This window comes from Lissotriton vulgaris, chromosome 2_1 (assembly GCF_964263255.1).
Source record: "Lissotriton vulgaris chromosome 2_1, aLisVul1.2, whole genome shotgun sequence".
Taxonomy (NCBI): domain Eukaryota; kingdom Metazoa; phylum Chordata; class Amphibia; order Caudata; family Salamandridae; genus Lissotriton; species Lissotriton vulgaris.
Genome location: NC_141687.1, coordinates 208625287 through 208649604, shown reverse-complemented (window position 1 = coordinate 208649604; position 24318 = coordinate 208625287). Strand labels below are relative to the sequence as shown.

The window sequence follows — 24318 nt, the reverse complement described above, 5'->3', positions numbered from 1 at the left end:
AGTCATGAAGAAAAGCATTTTTCCAGATAATCAACAAGGTCCACCTTACGTAGAGTTAGTGTATAACCAGGTGTTGATGGAATACACAGTATGTGTTAAAATACCCCTCACACATCAAAAGGGCCCTTGGTGTCATGCTTCATTATTGGGGTCTTCCCGCCCCGCTGCGGGACGGGGCAGTGCTGCGACAAGCGACTACCATGGAGCCCCCGAAACATGTTGACCCGCACAGGAGAGTAAGTTCATTAATCCACTTTACCTCTCCGCATCACTTTTTTAACAATACCAGCCAGTGTTTATTAAAAAGTTTTTTCTACCACTAGGCCAGGTATTTTTTAACATCACTTATTTATTATCACCCCTGACCCTACTGACACTCACTCCCATAGCACCCTCAAAATAAAAGGTGCTCCAACGTAGTCGCTTGTCGCAGCACTGCCCCGTCGGCGGGAAGACCCCAATGATGAAGCAGGACACCAAGGGCCCTTTTGGTGTGTGAGGGGTATTTTAACACATATTGTGTATTCAATCAACACCTTGTTATACACTAACTCTACGTAAGGTGGACCTTGTTGATTATCTGTACTTTCAGGAGAGGAGGACGCGCCCACCTTGGTGTAGTTCAGCACCACCTCTTCACTCCCCCTTTTTGATATTTTTTCTGAAAAGCATTTTTGGTCATTACCTTCATATGCTTGTATCAATAGGTTTTGGATGGGCATTTCTGTAACCATATTTCTGTGTTGCTAAAATGTGTGCACGCAAATAACTGCATTTCTTAACTGTTCCTCTCAGAGACTACATTTATTAGATGAGAATACTACAAGATTCTTTATTTACAGTGGCTCTCTTGGATATGATATTAAGTTATGCATGCTTGGGCATAGACATGATCTTGTAATGTACTGTGGCGAATTGCATTTCATATATGCAATCTCTTCCCTTTAAGCATACAGATAGTACTGTTGTATATCACCTCATGCCTACTGGTAAATGTATGTTTTGATATTCTGTCCTATGCCAAAGGTATACAAATTCTGCTACAGTGTGCCCTGCCCACTAATATTACGTGAAATTGCGCACTTACGTTATACCTTGCAGGTTTACATAAGCTTTTCTATATAGGTTTTAACTCTTCCCACTGCATGGGTAGGCTAAAAAGAGCATCTTCATCACAATTATCTTCAAATCGTAGATTTCTTGTCCATTCAAAGCCATGTGTAAACTTCATTAAAATGGAAGACTCCCAAAAACCATTGCCCAAAACAACTGCTCCTTTGACTGCGACTTGTGGCACACCTCTTCTCTTACTATGATAACTAAACGCTTTAAGTAAAATCCACCTTGTCCACCAAAGCTTTCTCCGTCTGTCTCCATGGATGTCCTTCTGGAGGAAATTTGAGCTCTGCGGCCATTTGTTGAGGAGACAAACTCTGAAATACAAATCCTAACCGATGGATGGGAAAAATTGGAAGACAGATTCACCGAGGTTGAACATAATGTTGAAACTCTCAGTGCTTGTTACAACAAAGTAGCCATCTTTCATTCCCAAATTACATCCTTGCAAAAAACAGGTTGAAAACCTTGAAAATTGAAACAGACGCAACAACCTTCGCATTTATGGTTTATCAGACGGCACAGAGGGATCAGATTCAATCTCCCTTTTTCAAAAATGTCTACTGACAGTAATAAATCTCCCGGAGGGCACTACTCTTAATATATAACGCACTCATAGACTGGGCCCACTGCATTCAACACCCTCAAGCACGAAAAGACCAAGTGGAGTTATATTATATTTTCTTGAATATACAGACCTTCTCAACGTGCTTTCTGCAGTTAGGCTCTTAAAGCGTATTTCATTTTCAGGTCAACAGTTATTCTTCTCACAAGACTATGCCAAGTCCACAGCAGGTAGGCGCAAAGAATTCCTCGATATGCGTCCAGCACTGCGCTCAATTGGAGCACATTTAGGATTGCTTCATCCCTGCTTGTTTAAAGTCACTCTCAACAATAACACCACAACTTATGAGGACCCAACAAAGTTAGAGTTTCCTCAGTGCACATTGCCCAGAAAAGATGGACATCTCCAGCACTTGCTTTAAATAGCTTTTATTCTGGAGTATATTTGAATAGGGATTAAATCCCTAGTGGGCTCTTTCAACTATAGAAGTTTAGTATAGTTTTTCCCATGGTATAATGGCTTTCTCTGTTCTTATTACCCTTTGAATAGGTTTTCTTCAGTTTTATAATGGAATAGGATTTAGCGTTTCAGTATGTTGTTTTACTTACAGAACTTTAAAAATGGATTTTACCATGGTATAATAGTTTGTTGATTCTCATTATTTTCTTCCATTTCAGGTTATCACCTTAGGTCATAGTGTGTCATGATATATTCCATCTTGTTTAGATTAACCATTTTTTAAATTTCTTTTTACACAGATCCTAACCCCATGTGCATGACCTTTTAGTTTTGAATGTTGTTTTCATCCCGAAGTCTTCCCCGCCTTACCTCATGGAGTCTGGGTACATCAACGTTCCATGTGGTCTCCCTCCCCCCACTATCCTTCCATTGTTTTCATCTCTATGTGGAGATTGCTACATGGAATGTCCAGGGTTTACACTCCCATATTAAAAGACAACATGCTCTTTCACATCTTTCTAAACTGAATTTTGATATAGCCATGTTTCAAAAAACTCATCTCAATGAATCAGAATCCCTGAAGTTGAAAAGAGACCTGGTTGGAGAGGTTTTCTTTTCTCCGGGTGATGGCAAACGCAATGGTGTTGCTACCCTCTGTCTTAAGTCTCTTCAGGCTAAACTTATCTCTCTAGAGACTGATGATATAGGTCATTGGCTTCTTACAGAACTAGTGGTAAAGAAGACCCCTCTTACATTATTTAATGTTTATGCCCCGACTATTTCTCATTTTTCTTTTTGGTCCCACCTTTCAGAAAAATGAATGCAACTCCCTCAAGACAATTTGATTTTAGCTGGAGATTGTAACATGATTGTTAATACTTTTATTGACCGTAATTCCACTTCCTCTTTTACTCCCTCTAAAGCACATGAAGCTTTTTTACACTCTTTTCAACATAGACACCCAGTAGATGCCTGGAGATTATGCAATCCCTCCTTGAGAGAATACACCTTTTATTTCTCCAGTGCACCATTCACAGTCACATATTGATCATATTTTTGTTTCTCATGTCCTCTCTCAGTCTTTAATTTTTTCTGACATAGGTTCCATCTCAATTTATGATCATGCCCTAGTCTCAGTTTCTCTAGACATTCTTCATAAATCTTCTGCCCCTAGACAATGGCGCTTCAATAATTCATTACTACTCGATCCTATCTTTACATCTTCTTTCACTTCTTTCTTCAATGAATATTGCTCTTTTAATGAATCTGATGCTCTTCCATTTTTTACTATTTGAGATGCTTTTAAGGCAGCAGCACATGACTTTGTTATTAATTTTGTTTCTAAGAAACGCCATATAGGCCGAAAATCTGCCACAGACCTTTTTACTAAAATAAAATCCCTAGAACATAACACCTACACATCTAAATCAAAAGATTCTCTAGATGCTTTAGTAGTTGCCAAACTCAAATTCAATAAGGTATCTACTGGTAATACCTCCCTCTATTTGTTAAAATTGAGTGCGCAATTTTATGGTGGTAATAACAAATCAGGTAAATTATTGGCAAACTATCTCAAAGTAAAGAAAAACAAATTCAATATTGACTCAATACTAGATGCTCAACAGACACCTAGATTTAAGGATTCAGAGATTTTACAGGAATTTCATACGTTTTGTAATTCTTTGTATACTCCAGAAACATATCCTACCGATCAATCCATCTCTGTTTATTTTTCCTCTATTGCTAATAATTCAGACCGTGATATTGATTTTCAACCGTTAGAAATGGATAATTCATTTAAGGAACTTCATAATGCTCCACATACTCTTAAAAAGGACAAAGACCCAGGTCCTGATGGATACACAGTTGAGTTTTTTTCTCACTTTTCCCAACATCTCCTTCCTAAATTGCATAAACTTTTGACTCTTTTTTCACAGTCTGGTTCTGCTTCAGGATCCGTTTTGGAGGCTCTCATTTGTCTTAAAGACAATAAAGATCCCAGTCTCTGCAAAAATTACAGACCAATCTCCTTGGTTAACATGGATAATAAAATATTCTCTAATTCACTGGCATTACGTCTAGAATCCTTCCTCCCGGATCTTTTAGGTAAGGAGCAATCGTGCTTTGTGAAAGGTTGCTTTCTTACGGATAATATTCGTTTATTTTTTATATTCTTTCGAAATCTTCTCATTTATCGGATTCTTTAGCGGCCACAGCACTGGATGCAGAGAAAGCATTTGATAGAGTCTACTGTCCATTTATTTTTTCATCCCTCAAATGGTTCGGCTTTGGTCCTAATATTATTTCGCTGATATCTTTATTATATTCAGACCCTAAAGCTACTATATTTGTTAATGGCCTCACCTCCTCGAGCTTTACCTTAGGCAGAGGTGTTCGTCAAGGCTGCCCGCTATCCCCTTTTCTTTTTAACTTAGCTTTAGAACCTTTTTTGTGTAAACTTCGTCAAAATATGGATGTTCAAAGTTTCATTTCTGGTGATTCGCACGTTAAGCTAACAGCTTATGCTGATGACATTTTAGTGTTTGTCTCTAACCCTTCTTCTTCATTACCTGCTTTTTTATCTGAAACACAATCTTAATCCTCAGTATCTGGTTACAAATTAAAAAATGACAAGTGCGAAATCTTACCCCTCACTAAATATACCATTAAAGAAGACTTTAAATCTACCAATTTCTCTTGGAGCAAACATCATATAAAATACCTAGGAACTTATTTTTCGCCTTCTATTCCCTTCTTCAGTCTCCATTAATTTAGATACCTGTTGTTCAAAAATTTCTTATCTTATTGATAGATGACATCCCTTGTATTTATCTTGGTGGGGGAGGTTAGATACCATCAAAAGGATGCTATCCCCATTTGTCTTATTTACTATTTCTAATATTCCTATCGCTATACCTCAAACATATTTTAAGAAAATGAACTCTCTGATGTCTTCTTTTCCATGGGAGTAAGAAGAAATCTCGAATGCCACTACCAAAGCTTCGGCGTCCTAAAACAGAAGGTGGAGTAAATGTTCCTGATTTCCCTTCTTACCATAAAACATTTATTCTTCGACAATCTTCTCATTGGCTTAAAAACCCCTCTGAAGACTCTCCTCTCTGGGTATCACTTGAACAATCCTTTATTGCTCCCTTCTTCTCAGAATTCCTTTCTTTTTCCAGGAAACCTCAAAAATTAGTTACACACATTATCAAACTTACACATTAATAGACCATTTTTTATTAAAGGGCTCTTCTGATCTTAATTCACTTCTTAATTCCTTAATTTGGCATAATCAACGTATAGTGGTCAACAATAGATCCATATATTGGAAATCTTGGAGACAGAAAGGGGTCCTCTGGGTTCATCAGCTCTTTCAAAATGACACGATTTTATCTTTCTCGCAAGCTAAACGGATGTTTAACTTCCCTACTTCTTTCTCTAATAAATATACTCTATTACATCATGCTTTAAACACAGCAATTCTGATAATGAAATTGATGGATCCTTCTATTAATGCTTTTACATTTTTAAGTTCTGGTCCCAAAGCCTCAGCAATCTATAAATACTTACATAAACCAATCCCTCATAGAGAAAAAAACTAAGATCGAATCGGATTGGGAACGTGACCTTCAAGTTGATTGGCCTATTTCACTTTGGAATCGCATTTGGCTCAAAATAAGGAAAACATCTAGAGCAGCTAATACCACGCAAACACTCTTTTTTTTTATATACAATAGGTTATTTCTCTCCCCCTCTTTTTTGCATAAGTTTAGGGTTGAACTCCCAGATGTTTGTTAGTCATGTTTGTCCCATAAGACTGACTTACATCACTTACTTTTTTTATGTCCTTTTGTTCAGGGTTTCTGGCAGAAGGTGTGGAATCAAATTCCCACATTTTTCATTTGACGGTTCCTTTTTCATTTACTAATATTTTCTTAAGCTCTCTATCTGCAGATTGGTCGAGATGTCGTTTACCATTACAGGTTTTGGATTTGCTCTTGGGAGTAGCTTTTCAACAAGTTACCAAACATTGGAAAAGCTTAGCCGATTTATCCTTTCAGGCTTGGTGGCATGCCGTTTGTCATAATCACAGGTTAGATACTGCTTATGTATTCCCAATTTCCTTAGCTCCCAAACGCTTGTTTATGTGGTCCCCAGTTACAGATTTTATAGATAGTCATGCTAAGCTTTTTCTGTGCCTCAGATTTCGAAACAAGAAGTGTTGAAAGTAGTGTTGAAACCCCCTTGACATTCTCATTTGTTCTTTTCTTCATTATTGTTCTCAGTACTGTTTTTATTATATGTTATGAATTGTTCTATTACCTGACCAGATTTTTTAGTACATTTGTATTTATCTTGTTATATTTATGTATGATCTTTTATTTCTGTATTATCGGAAGTACTCAACGTTATCATCAATGTATATTTATATTTTATTTTTAACCCCTTCCCTTTTCTTTTCATTAAATGTTAACTTTTTCAATACTTAAAAATATCTCTATGTATAGAATAACCTAATGAATGACCTTTTGGATTGAATGTTTTAGTCCTTCTACGCCATTTTGCTGGCCTGAAAAAGGTACGTCAGGACCAATTGTTGTTCAGTTTGGGTGGAATAGGCATGTCAAGGGCTTCTTTGAACGACAACTGCCTTTTGGATGGTTGAGCAGCAGACTATGATGGGTGGGTAAGGATGCGACCCCAACGAGGTATATGAACAAATGTCTTTGTTGAGCATCTTTCTCTTCCAGGAGCTTCTGGAGAATCCGTTTAACACTGCCAAAGCCTGAGCCAGCCTTGGTCATCAACGTAGAGACTTTTGGATCGGAGGCGGTTTCGTCATTGAGGCCATCGGTTCAGAGGGCAGTTTTGATTTCAACACTGAATGTGTTGGCTCTGCGGGTCTGGTCAGTGCTGAAGCAGGTAGATTTGTTGATTCCTTTGGTGCTGAGCCAGAGCTGGGAGTTGCATCTGCCGACGATGAGCCTGGGGCAGTGGTGGCCCGCAGCCTGTCTGTGATATTCCAGGGAGGTTGGAGGGCCCTTCATAGAGGGCTTTGTAACTCGTGAGCCAAGCGAGGGGTGAGTGGGAAAGACATTTACATCTTCTTGAGCAGTTGGAAGCTATTCAATCTCCAGGTCAAAGTCTAAGCTGTCATCAGGGGAGAAAACTCCTCATCTGCGGCCAACGGCTGGGGATGTTGTTCCCCTTCAATCTCTAGAGAAGTCCCGAGTATCTTCTCTGCGACATCTCGATTCGATGTTCCCAACGGTCGGGCACAGTCTTCTTGGAGATGAATGAGCATCATACGTCACAGGAAACCTTGTTGAGCTCAGGCTAGAGAGACAGATTACAGACCTTATCAGGAGTTGCCTGAGGATTTTACACGTGGCAGTGAGGACAGTAGCAGAAGGGCGTTGTTCCATCACAGTGGAGGCATGGTAGTGGAGACAAGGCATGACATGGTAGGAGGCCCTGAGGGAAAGGCGCCATGCAGGGTTGAACCAGACTCGTACAGCTACCCGGCTAGAGCTGTGGTCGCCGATCCGAGATGAAAAGGGAAATTAAATGCAATTGAAAAACAATATCGATGGAGGGAAGGAACCTGTGTAGCTGAAAAGGAGCACCACAATGGTCTCGAACTGGAGCATGGGAGCACACATCCAAACCAGACGGTGGAAAGAAAACAATCTAGCAATGGAATCAATGTCCATGCGCATTACCAGCAAAAGGAGGAGTCACAATACCTTGTGACTCAAAAGACTCCTTCAAGGAAAAACAACTTCTACACCCGGGCCAAAAACTACATGGCAGGAGTATGCACAGCATGTGTATCAACTGCCACATATGCCTCAAACACGTTTTTCTTTTTCATGGAAATAAAGCCAGTCTCCTTTCTCTTGCTCATGGTCTGACATGGGAAAGTTTCAACTTTCAAGGCATTTAAAAATGAGGATCATGAGCAAAAATCTTTCTTTGGACTCAGGTGTGTAAGAGTAGGGCAGAAACAAAAGGGATACATGGGCGTGGATTAGTCATTTTTAATATTAACGCCCAGTCACTATATAAAAAAAAAAGATTACATATACACAAAGAGCTAAATATTTTCAAGCCCATCCTGTATTTTAGCAGCAAGGATGATCTAGACTAGAGTTAGTGAGGGCTTTTTCCTCCCATGAATCTCAAGACATCCAACAATGTTATTTCAGTTCTGTGGATTTCCTTTGCATTGGAAGATAGGTACTTAATTCGTTTAAAGTTACAATAGATCAAATCTCCAAGTTTCAAAAACCCAACCACTTAAGGTCTGTGATGAAAGAAAGAACTCAGAAAATATCACAAGTTTGACACACTATACACTTTTAATGAGCCGGTCTGTCCTGCCTCCCTTGCAAGGTGAGGCAGATTATAAAATATCAGCAAACATCAAAAGCAAAATAGAAAACGATACGCATTGGCACAAAATGAAGACACCCACAATAACAGTAAAGCAATGGATGGGGTATCACAAGGATACATTTACAGAGAAGCCGCTCGGCAGAGCTTCCATAGTTCACCTAGTCCGCCTACTCGGGACCACTGTATTGTTGTGGAGAAATAAAACTAGTGACATCTACTCACCCCCTAAACTTCAAAGTTATGTAGGCGTGCCTCAAAATAACAGGCACACAATACACTTCGTTTGGAAGGGAACACTTGGTTGATCAAAATGCATCATATTGGACTTTGTCAGGGCATGATGGTCAAGCAGTGCTACTGCCCTCTTTTGTATGTTAAGTTATTATGACACAAGCGTCTTCTTTGACTTTTCAGAAATGTCTATAGTGGCGATGGCTTTTTTAGCTCTGGCCACAATTAAATATGCAAAATGGATTCCTGAAGTGCTAGCTTCAATATAGTCATATGACTTCATTGAAAATCCAGAGCAGTGCAGGCAGAGAAGCAGAAACGCTTGTTTGTTCGATACTTAAAAAAAGAAAAAACAAGGAAGCCAAACCTAAGAAGTACATTTCTTACCAATGCAGGTTTGCCTCTTGTCTTTAATTCACATTTTCAGTGAGGACAATCTTATCAGCCAATTGTACTTCTGGCCCATTTAAACTGAGGTGTCTGTATGTCATGTTTAAATAAGACCATATTTGATTGCAGATAACAGCGTGCTTAACAAAATGGGAAAGGTTTATTGGACTGATCACAAGGTCCGTCTTGGGCATTGAAAAGTCAAGAAGCTGTTCCCTAATAATCTGATCTTTCCTGTACTTGGTCTGATGAAAACAATGGAAAAAAGCGTTCTGAGGTGTACAAAAAAAGGATGGCATAATTAATAGTGACTGTACACTGTCTGAAAAAGATATAGCGCGGGTCTGTACAATGGAAAACAAATACACTGGGGTGCTATGACTCTGCACTGATAAAAGCTGCTTGCTTTTGTCATTCACCAGGAGCTTGGTGGATGTTTCTTTGGAAAGTTAAGATCTCAGAGGAGGAAGACTCCTCCAAATGAACAACGAGCATGGATGACGTGCAGGGTCCTCTGAATAGAGCAGTGCTGAACGGAGTATGCCAGATTAAGTATTGGCACAGTTGTGGACCAATATCATTCCTCTGAAAGCAATGGCGCTTGAGAAGCAGTTGGTGGCCTAGGATGTTACTCGGCCCATTGATAGGCACCACTGTTGATACTCTGCAAATACATTCAGAATAGGGTTTGGGGTTACTGACTGAGAATGCATAATTTATTGAGGGATTAATGAGCAGACTGACAATAGTAAAATATGCACCATAACCAAACACTGAATCACAGATGTCTTCCTGACCTTGGGGTGGCGCGTCATGTCACAGCCTTCGGTTGCAACAGAGTAGGGATTTAACACAGGGGGATCAATGTGTGAACTCTGGAAGCTCAGCCAGACAAGGTAGATTTTTCCTGGGTTAAGAAAACAATAGTTATTGCCGCTCTTATTTAACAACTATAAGATGCGTCTTTCTCTACACGAACACTGGTGCTAAGACCTACACATAGTGCACAAATCCAGCCACAACTTGGAAACCTTACAAGGACGCCAGCCACATCATTCATTTCAACTGGAGTGGTAGACCCAGATTCTCCCAGACCCTGGTCTGCACCCAAAGGTGCCACTTTTAATATCTTTTAGGACCACCACAAAATGTGAAGCACTTCCTCAAAGAGCAATCCTTCCTAAAGGAGGTCCCTTGAGTTTAGGCGGCAGGATGTACAAGGATCACAGCTCTACACTGAACCTAGGAACCATTCTACAGGGTTAAAAAAATTGGAAGATGCAATTAATCCTTGGGAGACAGAGAAAAAGAAAATGGATCAGCTGCACTTACGCCGACAGCAGAAATTACTGGCACAAGGCTACATTAGCAGTACTGACTTCATGCTGTGGTGGAAGGCACAATACAAGGCCATTTGTATCCAACACCTAACTACAATTTGATTCCTTTGCCTGTTTAATGCGCCTATCCATCTGCAAGGTCTTACACATCAACGCTCAGACTTCACAATAAAATAAAACCCTGTGGTAAAAGGACATGGCAAGATGGAAGGAATTCTGAAAACATGACCTAGGGAATGGACAGAGAGTGGTTTCAAGGCAAATAATAATTTGAATACAGAGATCTCCAGATCCGGACTACCATCCAACAAATTATGGTATTTATTTTTCCCTTCGCCAGGGGTGCTGAGGCAAATCAGTGAAAACCAATAGTCCCTAGACTTGGTGTCTGAAAGAGTTCGGAGATGGACCATGGCCCTCAAGCAACATTAATCTGAAGCAGGCATCAGTTGGGAAAAAGGATTGTGTCTTCCTTCAGCCATCCTTTAACATTTAAATGCACACCAAATGACATCCCACGATAATTGATTAATAGCCACCATCTCTGCTCCCACGACTAAATTAGAGTACAGCAGGAGGAATTTTTAAGTGCTCACATGACTTCCAATCCCACCAATCTCTAAACACGTAAAAGGGAAACTAATTTCAAGAGGCTCAAAAAGACCAATTAGGACACCTGAACACAGAACCTGAAATAAAGTTTCCAAGGATGCAGAGAGATTTGTGTACGTCGAATAATGTATATTTTAGCCCTGCTGAGTGTGCAGTGCCTTGACATTCCACACACTGGCAGGTATACATACACAAGGGCAATGTTTGTGAGTTCCTATTTTTTTTTTGTAGGTTTCTGTTTTGGTCCACATGAAGAACGTGATCATCAACAATCTGACCGCTGGGAAAATGGATCTCAGTTTTTCAAGATGGAGTCGTAGACTTGATATATGTAGTTAGAAACTTCTGGAGCACGACATTTCAGGGAAAGCTGCAAAGAAAACAAAGAAAAATGTTTCAACGTAAACAATTTTATATATGGTTAGTAATTCTTGACCAAGAGAATCATTACTTATATAGAAAAGAACATTCAGACACGGCTACCTGAGAACAGTCTGAAATTGAGGAGGAAAATGTAAGCAGAACCAAATGCTGCCACATGTGACAAGAAATAAGTTTTAAAATGTTTAAAGCATCGAAGTCACACGAGTATGTTCCAGAATGTAAACCACATAGCTAATGGGCATGAAGACAACTATTATGATACTGGGCACAGAGAACATGTGATGTTTGTATAATAAAAAAACAGCAATGTGATAAGGACTTATATTCCCACGGTAGCATAAAAAGCACTGTATTCAAACCGGGGCTTATCCACAGTTTAGTGATTACCATCAACATTTAAAAATATGTGTGTGTTTGTGTACAGTATCCTTTCAATGCAAGAAACGATGAGAAGAGAGGTCTGCATTGTAAAAAGTATGATCCCCGGCATGCATATTTCTGAGGCAGAAATTAACTATTGGTGGAGATTCAGCCAGAGTTAGAAACACATTCTGATATCACTCTATGCCGATGGCCTGGTCCTACTGGTTCATTGCAAGTTGGTCTTCAGATGTGGTGTCTAGTAACTGTGATCCAAGGGATGAAGGTAAACGGGTAAAGTATCGGAGATGAACCGGGAAACACATCTTAAACTAAACGTTGACTATTAGCTACTGGTGTAAGTAAAGGTCTTTAATAAAGGGCTTTAATAATCTGGGCACAAATTAGTGAATAATATTTCCTAGGGATATCTGCTAGGGAAGAAAAAAAACTACACTAAAACAAATTTTCGCCAATTATCTGTGCCGTTGTGCAGTTCCTATAATCTGGTAAAGTTGTTAAAATAGTAGTTTATGGCGCCAAAGTAAGACTTCCTGCGATTGGTAAAGAACAATATATTAGTGATGGCGTCCTTTTAAACCACACATTGACTGTTGGCTAATTTACACCATATCACAGCCCTTTGGGATTATGGATTATTTCATGCAAGGTCAGATAATTCAGAATTTGATGTACACAACATTCATCATGCCCTGATGGGCAGTCTGCAGGCATTTGAAAAAATGCAGACAGACTGCCCAGAGTGCATAAAAATATGTTAGGATATGCAAGTGGCCGCTGAAACTGTAGAAACAGATAAATGTATAAATTCTTGAAAACATTTTGTAAAGTAAGGCTCGGGTCCAATGACAACAGTTGGGCATCAAAAGAACATGCAGCCACCAAGTAGTATATGCAGAAGTCCAGAATAGTAAAATGAGGTGTATCAGAATTGTGCTATCAAACAGAAAAAAAAACGAAAGACCAGACTTAATTTTGACATGGGAAAAAAGGAGAAGTCTCAGATGGAATTCTAAGGGAGACCTTGAATATGTATGGTTTGGAAGTTGAAACAATGTGGATTTTTTCACATGACTCAATACCTCCTGGGGAGTCCTGCATTAGGTTAATAAAATACATTTGAACAGTTTCCACTAAGGAAGATGCCTTTTATGTGCTAACAATGCTGGTTAGTAATACAGTATGACAAAGTAAATTAACTGAATATACTATGAGAACATTATGTAATGAAATGACATGTTTCGCAATTAAGGATTGTAATTGGTGTTATATTTTCGTATGAGACCATACTGCTAAGTGTGATGGTTTGTATGAAGGTACAGTTAAATAAATACAATGGATTCATCCTGATATGGAATGCTCGTTTGGGATTCCGTGTCCACCCTGCACTTCTTACTGCATTATGTGGTTTAGTAGAAGGCTAGGTTTAGCCCGAATGTGTTCTTCGCTCTTCAGACAAGAGATCTTGTACACTTGTGGTGTCGGTTTTTTCAGCAGTTCCCTTTTAAAAAGAAAGGCCTCTTTTTGCATGGTCATCTCAAGTTTTTTGACTGATGCTGCTGATTTCTGGACTCCGAGAGTGCACTGAGGCATGCTTACCAGACCTCAGTGCCCTGACCCTAAAAGTTTATGTCTAATTGTCTATACCCATTCATTTGGAAATGGCTAACTTAGCTGTAAGTCCCTAGTAAATGGTAACCTCATACCCAGGGCATGCAGGTTAGAGGGGTAACGCAGACTTGCAGCATTGATTTTGCTATCTGGGCGGTCACCCAAGTAAAACAAGTCTGCCAGTCCGTCACGGTAGACGGGTACAGCAGTCGTGCACCGCTAGCCCGACTTTGCCATTGCAAGCACTGGCAAAGCCACCACTTTCCCTGGACATGTGTCCAAGTCATCCCTTTGGCAGGCCTACCAAGTCCTGAAGGCAGGTACAACATATACCACAGGCAGGACATGTACTTTACATGCCCTGACAGGAAACACACAACTGTGGAAAGATTTGGTCGCCCAATCGGCGAGTGCAGGGTTACACACTGAGCCCCTCAGCTGAGCTAATTCCGGAACGGGGCTTCGAAGTGGGCACTCCAAGGTATTAAACAACGTGTTACCTTAAGCTCGACTTGTATCTGAAGTCGAAATTAATGGAACTTGTTGCAGTGTGCAGCTTAAGTGAAGCTGCCACTTTGTTGCCTTTAAAACTTCTGTGCCTTCCCGGGCACACATGGATCCTGCTCCACGAGACAGCCTTCTGCCCTCCGAGAGACACATCCTAATGACTCACAGGAAGAAAGAACAATGAGGAATTGCAGGCAAGGGAGGTGTCAACGCCCTCTTGCAGGAAGCCACTCAGATGATAGCCCCAAAAGGCAGGCATCAAAGGCGAAGCCAACTTTGATGAGCAGATGTGGGACACCAGGGGAGAGGGCTGCCCCTTTGTGGAGGTAGACAGGCCAGCAGGAGGAGCAATGGGGGGAAACCATTTGCCAAACTGGTTTCCCTAGGAGCATTGTAGCCCTGAGGAAGCCACACTCCAGGATAGGCTAAGGAGGTCTGTGTACCAGGAGAGGGGCCTTGCCATCTTGGGAGTTGGCAGAGTAGTGCATTATCGGATAGCCAGTTGCCATACCCAACAGAAAATAGTCGCCTGGTGGGAGGGAACCTGGTAGCCCATTGGCTACCAACCGCATCCTTACCTAAGGGCACTTTCCGAGCATAAACGGGGCACCCCTGGAACTGAGAGGTCGACTGACTTGGAAGAAGGACCGAAGGACTGCCCTGCTGCACCAGGGGACCTGTAAAGAGATGCTGCATAGACGAGGATAGTACCTGCTGGTTAGAGAAGAAAGGGACTGTGCCTGCTGTGTCCTGCTCAGGGAGATGCCAGTGGCGTAACAAAAGTTGAGCCCCCCTCGCAAGGTACATGGAGGGGCCCCCTGCTCCAGATTTAATCTGGAGCTCTAACGCCTGAGTACTGTGCTGAGGGGTCCCCCTGCAGCTCAGCCCCCCCCCCCCCCCCCACGGGTGATGCGGGGGCCTGTGTTACGCAGCTGGGAGAAGCTCCCTCCACAGCCCAGTCAATCCAAGAGAACTCCAAGGGCCAGCTAACTGGCCTCCTGTTCACAGCACAGGGACATAACAGCTGAAGAAACCTGCTGGGGCAAGTTGGTAGCCCACAGTTTTCCACTGCCGTGCAACACCAAGGACCAAGACATGATTACCAGAATTGCACCCGAGTTTTCTGAACCCTGAAGGACAGTCTATGGTTGCTGGGACCGTCAGAAGACACGTTATCGACTTAGGAAGGATTGGCCTGTGAAAGAGACAACTGTCAACTGGTAGTCCAATAGCGACTGGACTTCTTGGGTATCGACCCTACAACCAGGACACCCTCACCATCTTCGTGGACTGAGGTATCCCTGCAGGAAGATCCCTTGTCGAACGTGTCGCCTCCACAGTATTGCTAGAGCATATTCAGCATCCTTCATCCCCTGCATCAGGACAACTTCATACACGGATAAAGTGCTTGGAACTGTTTGAAGGACTGCTCTCCCAGTGAAGGTAACTGTTCTGGAGGACCTTGCTGGTCACCCTGACTAGCTTCCTAACTTAAGTTGGTCACCCTAAGCACTTTTCTACCTGACTTCATTGACACTTACTTAAGTTTTATTTGAAAAAGTTTGTAAGTGTCGGATAAGTTGACTTTGCCACGGCTTATTTGCGTTTATTGAATTGCACAGATTTATTATTTCTTGTAAAATCTATATCTTCTGAACCCTCTGGTGGATCGTTTTCATTCTAGCCTCTAAATTCTTATAAAAATACAATCTATTTTTATAAATTGGTGTCTGATTTCTTGTGTCGTGTCGATTTCCTCTTCAATTGTTTTGGTGATGTTTAAATGCTTAACACTCGTTCCTCTCTGAAAGCCATGCTACTCAGTGCCACAGCTACCCCGATTGAACTGAGGATTTGACAGACGGAACCCAAGGGTCCTAAAGGAATTTACACAGTGAGATTGCACAACCACACCATATAATACACCCCATTTTTCCACACCTTTGAAAAAGTATATTCCAGGTTGTGCCCAAACTGTTATAAATAAAATGTGCTTATGAGTCAAGTAGATTTTGTGCAATGTGTGATGAAACCTTCACAATCCGACAAACACGGACCACATGCATACTGGCATTAAAAAGTAAGCTGGGTGTGCCAGTGATCAGACACTGCTGTGCGAGGGCTGTTTCAGAGCAATATTTGTGGATATTAGAACGGACACAGTGTTCGCTGAGAGGGAGCTCACAGATTAAAATTAAAACGGCATTAAAATCGCCCAGGGAGTAGACGTTAAACATCTGCTAGCGTCTGCATAAGCCTCATCAGTCCCTGGAGAGTTTATTATCCGGTGATGGAGCTTTTGCTGTCATGCAGAACATGTCTTTCTCTCAGCAAGGACAACTAAGCCATTTTGCAGTCCTAGGAAGGTCTTGCAACATGAGAAGACGACCGGGAGACTGCACAACTATACAGACTAAGAGATCTAGAAGTGCACATTGTGTCAGCGGCAGAATAGGATTTCATATGTGGGGCATTATTGCCAAGGACTATAGATCAGCGCTAGCCCTGAAATGTAAGCCTTTAGCATCTGATACCTTGCACTGCGCTGCGCTGTGCTGTGCTGTGCTGTGCTTTTCTAACTAGACCTTGAGGAAGGAGCAGTGGAATGCACAAAGATTTGACAAAAGCAAGTTGTGCTTAAATAAGAATTTAAAGGAAACCTGTTATGTAAGTCGTCATCTAGCTACATGCTACCAGCAGACCCTCTGTAATCATGAAGTGTTATTTAGTGATGTAACATGTTCTGGTAGGTGTCGTCCTCGGTTGCTTAAACTAATCTGCTTCATGATAATTATCTGTAGTAGTGAAGTACAGGACTGGGAACATGGTGACTGAAGAGAAGCAGATAAGGAGGCAATGGAAGACTCCAATGCTGTGCCCGCATCCTGGGACAACCATCCCTACCCCTGCTTCATCTTCCTGTGCACATTATCACTATTGAGGCTTGAACAACTTTCAGAGTGGACAAGCTGGAAAGGTGATTTTAAAGATCACCAATGCTGCTGTTCTGGAAAGTGTGTAAAGAGACAACCCAGCAACAGCAGGCCCTTCTTTACCGTGTAGTTGGGGTTCCCTGGCTGAATGCGGAGCTCAGCCAGCACCCAGATCCCATTGGTGAGCTTCAGAGACTGGTACAGCATGTCCTGGCTCTCCACATTTCGCTTGGCGATGGTGTACACATTGTTGTTCTGCAGTTTGGTGGAAACAGCATCTGGAACGCATCCAAAATAGGGAATGAATGAAGGCATGAATCACAGACAAGTTGCAACAGCTAACATTTTAATACACACACGCAAGGTACACACACAAATCTACACAATCAATATTTTGCATAAAAAATAAACATTTTCGCAACAAAGCTAGAAAATAATCTTAAAATACCACAAACTCCTCTGTGGACTCTAGGGAGTGAAGGGGGAAGAAAGGTTGAAGAGGAGTAAGATAACAGGACACAGACGAGAGGAGATGAAAAAAGGAAAAGAGTGAAATTTAGAGTGTGAAGCAAGTGAAAGAACGGTTGAAAGAAGAATAAGCAAGAGGAACAAGTTACTTATCTTCGGTAATGCCTCATCTGGTTAAGACTTTATTTAGCTGTAGATTCCTTACCTTACCCCTGCGTGCCGGTAGGTGGCGTATTTCGGCTCCGCATGGCATCGTCCGCACCGGATGTGACATGCGTAGTGCCTATATAGGCGTCACCTCAGTGCACTGACATCAATTTATTTTCGCAACTTTCTACGCCAGGAGCGCGGAGCCACAAAGAACACTGATCACTGGTGTGTAAAACTAAGGCCCTGAAAGGGGAACAGGAACAGTCTTAACCTAGAAAGTGGAGGATGGGTGGTTTGGTAAAGAATATGCAGCTAGACAGAGTCTCTGCCAGATAAGACGTTACCGAAGCCAAGTAACTTGTTCAACTGATAGACTTCTAGCCGCAGATTCTATACCTTAAAATAGATACCCAAGCAATACCTCCCCGGAGGTGGGTCTGCTGAATGAATTCACACTAGAAAGTTCTTCAGGACCGTATGGGCAAAGCGCCCATCTCAAAGGACCAAACTGTCCAGGCAGTTTTGCTTGGTAAATGTGTGCAGAGAAGCTTGCGTCGCTGTCAGGCAGGTGTTCAGGACCTGAACTCTGTGTGCTAACGCAGTGGTTGCAGTCGTAGCTCTGGTGGAATGAGGAGGCAACCCCTTATGGGGTTGCTTCCTGGCCAATACAAAGCAGATTTTAATGCAAAGCATGATCCATCAGGAGATGGTCTGATTCTGAAAAGCCCTTGGCTCAGACATACCCCATGAAAAGTTGGTAATTTATCCAGAAATCGTCTGTGCGGTTAAGGTACAACGACAATGCTCATTTTGGGTCCAGTTGATGGAGTTGCTCCTCTTCCTTAGAGTGATTAGGCGGAGCATAAAGGGTAGTCAGGGTGATGGATAGGTCTTCGTTAAAGGGAGTGACAACTTTAGGCAGAAACAAATCTCTAGTGCGGAAAACCAGCTCATCTACAAAGGTGGTTAGGTATGGAGGCTTAGATGACAATGCCTGAAGCTCACTGATCCTCCGGGAATATGTTATCGCCACTAGGAATGCAGTCTTGATGGTAAGGGGTATGAGAGGACAGTTATGCAGCGGCTCAAAGTGAGCGCACATCAGAAATGTAAGGACAAGGTATGATGATGGTCAAAGGTGTAAACATATGTTGGAAACCTTTCAAAATCCTATTTACAAAAATACATTTTAAGAGGGATGGCTCGCCTGGCAACCGCAGGAAGGCCGAGATGTCTGAAAGATAGCCTTTTAATGTGTCCAAAGCATAGCTCTGCTGGGCATGAGAAAGAATAAGAGAGAGAGAGCAGAAAGAAGGTCAACTTGCTTTTCTGTACACCATTGCTTTGGAGAGCGCTGTGACGCTCCACTCCCAGACGCACTGCTGTAATGGATACAAGATCCTGCTGATAATTCCACTTTAGACTTCCTCCTTATGAATCCATATTTATCCACAATTTTTTCATAAACTTAAATGTTGTGATGCCAGTTAACTATGTGTGTATGCTTATTGTGTGCATGGATTACTCGAATACTAGATGTTAAATTTGATGCTTGTGTTATCATGCACGTTGATTGTCACTGAATTCTGACAAGGCATGTCAAGTCAAGTCAAGTCAGGTCAAAAGATTTGTATAGCGCGCTACATACCCAGAGGGTCTCAAGGCGCTTGAAGAAGGGTGGGGAGTTATTTGTCGAATATCCACATTTTGAGTTGCTTTCTGAATGCTAGGTGGTTCTGAGTAAGGCGAAGGTGAGTGGGAAGTGAGTTCCAAGTTTTAGCTGCTAGGTAGGAGAAGGATCTACCTCCCATGGTGGTTTTGTTGATGCGAGGTACAGTGGCAAGGGCTTGGTTGGAGGATCGTAGCTGGCGTGAGGGGGTGTAGAAGGATAGTCGTGTGTTGAGGCATTCGGGTCCGATTTCGTAGAGTGCTTTGTGTGCGTGGGTTAGGAGCCGGAAAGTGATCCTCTTATTGACGGGGAGCCAGTGGAGGTTTTTCAGGTGATCAGAGATGTGTTCTTTACGCGGGATGTCTAATATGAGCCTGGCTGAGGCGTTCTGGATGCGTTGTAGTTTCTTCTGGAGTTTTGCGGTGGTGCCGGCGTAGAGGGTGTTTCCGTAGTCCAGTCGGCTCGTGACCAGAGCGTGGGTGACTGTTTTTCTAGTTTCGGTAGGGATCCAGCGAAATGTTTTTTTGAGCATGCGAAGAATGTTGAAGCAAGATGAAGAAACGGCGTTGACTTGTCTGTTCATCGAGAGTGAGGAATCCAGGATGACGCCCAGGTTCCGTGCGTGGTCCGTCGGGATGGGTGCTTTTCCAAGGGCCTCTGGCCACCAAGAGTCGTCCCAGGCGGAGGGGGAGGTACCTAGGATGAGGACTTCTGTTTTGTCTGAGTTCAGTTTCAGACGGCTGTGCTTCATCCATTCGGCTACTTCTTTCATTCCTTCGTGTAGGTTGGTTTTGGCCGTGTTAGGGTCTCTGGTGAGTGATAGGATCAGTTGAGTGTCGTCGGCGTAGGAGATGTTGAGGTTATGTTGGCGTGCGATGGCCGCAAGGGGGCTCATGTAAACGTTGAAGAGGGTGGGACTGAGTGAGGACCCTTGAGGTACTCCGCAGATGACTTCAGTAGCCTCTGACTTGAATGGTGGAAGGCGGACTCTCTGGGTTCTTCCGGAGAGGAACGAGGTGATCCATTCCAGTGCTTTTCCTTGGATTCCGATGTTTTTGAGGCGCTGTAGAAGGGTGCTATGGCAGACTGTGTCGAAGGCAGCGGAGAGGTCGAGGAGGATGAGGGCGACTGTGTCTCCATTGTCCAGTAGCGTTTGAATGTCGTCTGTTGCTGCGATGAGGGCGGTTTCGGTGCTGTGCTTAGCTCGGAAGCCGGACTGTGAGGAGTCGAGGGATTTGTTGGTTTCGAGGAATGCGGCGAGCTGGTTGTTGACAGCTTTCTCGATGACTTTGGCCGGGAATGGAAGGAGTGAGATAGGGCGATCGTTTTTGAGTTCGGTGGGGTCAGCTGTGGGTTTCTTCAGGAGGGCGCCGAGTTCGGCATGTTTCCAGCTTTCCGGGAAGGTTGCGGAGTTGAGGGAGCAGTTGATGACGTCTCGGAGGTGCGGTGCAATAATGGAGTCTGCTTTGTTAAAGATGTGGTGAGGGCAAGGGTCTGTGGGGGATCCTGAGTGGATAGAATTCATCAGGCGGATGGTGTCCTCAGTGGAGATTGGCTTCCAGTCCTTGAGGATGTTCAGGGGGGGTGGGGGTCCTGCAGGGGATTGGGTGGGTTGGTCTCCGGGTTGGTTGTCGAAGCTGTTGTGGATGTCTGCAATTTTGTTGTGGAAGAATGAGGCTAGGGAGTTGCAAAGGGCTTGAGAGGGGGTGATGTCGTTGGAGTTGGCTGAGGGGTTGGTAAATTCCTTGACGATGTTGAATAATTCCTTGCTGTTGTGGGCGTTGTTATCTAGACGGTCCTTGAAGGCTGCTTTTTTGGCATTTCGGATTAGTTGGTGGTGTATGCGGGTGGCGTTTTTGAAGGCGTCCTTGGTGCTGGTGGTTGGGTCTTTTTTCCAAGCGTTCTCGAGGGAGCGACAGAGTTTCTTGGATTTCTTAAGGTCATCGTTGAACCAGGAGGCCTTCTTGCTGCCTAGTTTGATTTGTCGTTTTTTCAGTGGTGCTAGGATGTCGGCGCTGTTGGATAACCATTGGGTGAGGTTGGTGGCTGCTTGGTCTGGGTTTGAGGAGTGGGCGGGGGCCTTTTGAAGAAGCGATGAGGAGATCTGGTCGATGGTGATTTTGTTCCAGTTTCTTTGCAGAGTGGGTTGGGGGTGGTTGTTGGATGTGGGCTTGTTGTAGGTGAAGTGAACGCAGCTGTGGTCAGTCCAAAGGAGAGCTGTGGTGTGGCTGAAGGAAACATGCTTGCTGGAGGTGAAGATAGGGTCGAGTGTGTGACCTGCGATGTGGGTGGGGGTAGTGACAAGTTGTTTAAGTCCGAGGTTTGCGAGGTTGTCCAAAAGGGTGGTGGTGTTGCGGTCGTTGTTCTTTTCAAGGTGAAAGTTGAGGTCTCCCAAAAGGATGTAGTCCTCGGAGGGGAGCGCGTGTGGAGTGATGAAGTCCGTGATGTCTTCACTAAATTGTGCGCGGGGTCCTGGTGGCCTGTAAAGGAGGGTGCCTCTGAGTGTGGTCTTGGGGTCGATGTGGATCTGGAAGTGAAGGTGTTCAGAGTTGGCGAGATTGACGTCTGAGCTGGTTGAGATGCGGATGGATTTCTTATGGACGATAGCGATGCCTCCTCCTGTGTGGCCGGTACGGTCCTTGCGAATGATCTTATATCCTTCCGGGATGGCAATGGTGATGTCCGGGGCTGAAGAGGCATTCATCCATGTTTCTGTTAGGAAGGCGACGTCCGGAGAGATGGTGTCTAGTAGATTCCAGAGGTCAATGGCGTGCCTGTGGACCGATCGGGTGTTGAGCAGGATGCAATTGTAGGTGGTTGGGGTCGGATATCTGTTGTGTGTTCGTAGATGTGGAGTTATCCTTGGTGCCGTCGGAATTGCAGGAGTAGCAGGAAAAGGGTCCATGGGTGTGTCCAGGAGCAGCTTGGGCGCAGTTGAGGGAGCGGCCGGGGTTGAGGGCTAGGAGGGTGGTGGCATCGTAAGTAATGCGGGAGGGGAGGACTTTACGAGGACCAGGAGCTCTGGCACTGGGCGCGGTCCAGGCGCGGACGGGCGTAGACGGGCTTACCTTTGGCGCACCTTCGGCGCGACTGGGGCGCGGTCGCTGCGCGTGGACGCTGCGCGTTAATGCAGCGGTCATATATGGATGGTGGAGGGGGAGGGGCGAGGGCGGCTCAGCTGGGAGGCGGGGCGGGCTACAGAGGACGACAACAACAAACAAAATGGCAGCGGAGGGGTGAGCACAGCAGAGCGCTTGGGGAAAACGCGCAATCAGAGTGAAAGTTACAATTGCTATTTAAAAGTGCATACAAAGCAAAGCGGCAACCAGGGCAGACTGCAGGCAATAATTAATAGGCAGTTATGATCAGAAGCGCTGCACAACGATACCAAATGTCGCCAGGGACACTGGGGAGCGACCACTCAGCCCGAAAGCGAAGAGCGAGTCACAGCGCTTTCAGGTAAGGGAGCGCTGTTTGTAGTCTGTGGGAGGGCGGCTCAGCTGGGAGGCGGGGCGGGCTACAGAGGACGACAACAACAAACAAAATGGCAGCGGAGGGGTGAGCACAGCAGAGCGCTTGGGGAAAACGCACAATCAGAGTGAAAGTTACAATTGCTATTTAAAAGTGCATACAAAGCAAAGTGGCAACCAGGGCAGACTGCAGGCAATAATTAATAGGCAGTTATGATCAGAAGCGCTGCACAACGATACCAAATGTCGCCAGGGACACTGGGGAGCGACCACTCAGCCCGAAAGCGAAGAGCGAGTCACAGCGCTTTCAGGTAAGGGAGCGCTGTTTGTAGTCTGTGGGAGGGCGGCTCAGCTGGGAGGCGGGGCGGGCTACAGAGGACGACAACAACAAACAAAATGGCAGCGGAGGGGTGAGCACAGCAGAGCGCTTGGGGAAAACGCGCAATCAGAGTGAAAGTTACAATTGCTATTTAAAAGTGCATACAAAGCAAAGCGGCAACCAGGGCAGACTGCAGGCAATAATTAATAGGCAGTTTTGATCAGAAGTGCTGCACAACGATACCAAATGTCGCCAGGGACACTGGGGAGTGACCACTCAGCCCGAAAGCGAAGAGCGAGTCACAGCGCTTTCAGGTAAGGGAGCGCTGTTTGTAGTCTGTGGGAGGGCGGCTCAGCTGGGAGGCGGGGCGGGCTACAGAGGACGACAACAACAAACAAAATGGCAGCGGAGGGGTGAGCACAGCAGAGCGCTTGGGGAAAACGCGCAATCAGAGTGAAAGTTACAATTGCTATTTAAAAGTGCATACAAAGCAAAGCGGCAACCAGGGCAGACTGCAGGCAATAATTGATAGGCAGTTATGATCAGAAGCGCTGCACAACGATACCAAATGTCGCCAGGGACACTGGGGAGCGACCACTCAGCCCGAAAGCGAAGAGCGAGTCATGGAATCTTGACAGGACATTCGTGGGTATGGTTAACACTTTGCCTGCGGCAGGAATTCCAGTCCAGTGCTGGACATTCCAATCGCAGGTGTGGTCGTGACGGAACCCAGCCATCATGCACACAGGCCACCTGTGGCTCATGACGGCTGGGTTCGGTCACGATCATCAATGGGGTTAAAAGTCTTTTTATGTTTTTGAATGTTTGAGGAGATAAGCAATTATGAGATTTCAACAAAATATAGGTGCAACAGTTTCCGCACTCCGTGCAGGTCATGATTCAATTACGATATTGAAGCTCAGGGTCACTATCACACACTAGTGAGTAGACAACTTTGGATTATGAGCACCCGGGCATGACGGGTGCGGTCAAGTACAGTAACTATTTGTTACTCAGCGCCAGGATACCCTTTGGGTGGCAGCTGCGCTTAACAAGTATTCATACATTACATTTACTTATGTGTTTGTGCTGTTGTCGTTTTTGTTTCCCCTTACAGGTGGATTTTTTCTCGTTTCCTGAAGAAGGGTGATGAGTATTTCCCCTCCTTTATTGAGCACGAAGGTTACAGCTATCTGTTCGTTCAATTATTATATATAGAGTGAATCACTGTCAACACCAGGGAGGGAACCATTTGAGTCCTGATGAAAGCCCGGGACCTTTGAGGCCAATTTTTGGTGGGCTGAAACATGT

At 44.0% G+C, this 24318-nt stretch overlaps 1 protein-coding gene across 1 annotated transcript in view; it reads right to left on the bottom strand.

Moving 5' to 3' along the window:
* Positions 1-8486: 8486 nt before the first annotated feature.
* Positions 8487-24318, bottom strand: part of LOC147729846 (AP-1 complex subunit beta-1-like) — a 102974-nt gene continuing 87142 nt past the window's right edge. The window contains exons 8-9 of the mRNA XM_086954042.1: positions 17055-17209; positions 8487-11485 (exon numbers count right to left, since the gene is read on the bottom strand). Of these exons, the coding sequence (XP_086810168.1) occupies positions 11411-11485; positions 17055-17209 (230 nt within the window). The 3' untranslated portion in view covers positions 8487-11410. The remainder of the gene's footprint in view (positions 11486-17054; positions 17210-24318) is intronic.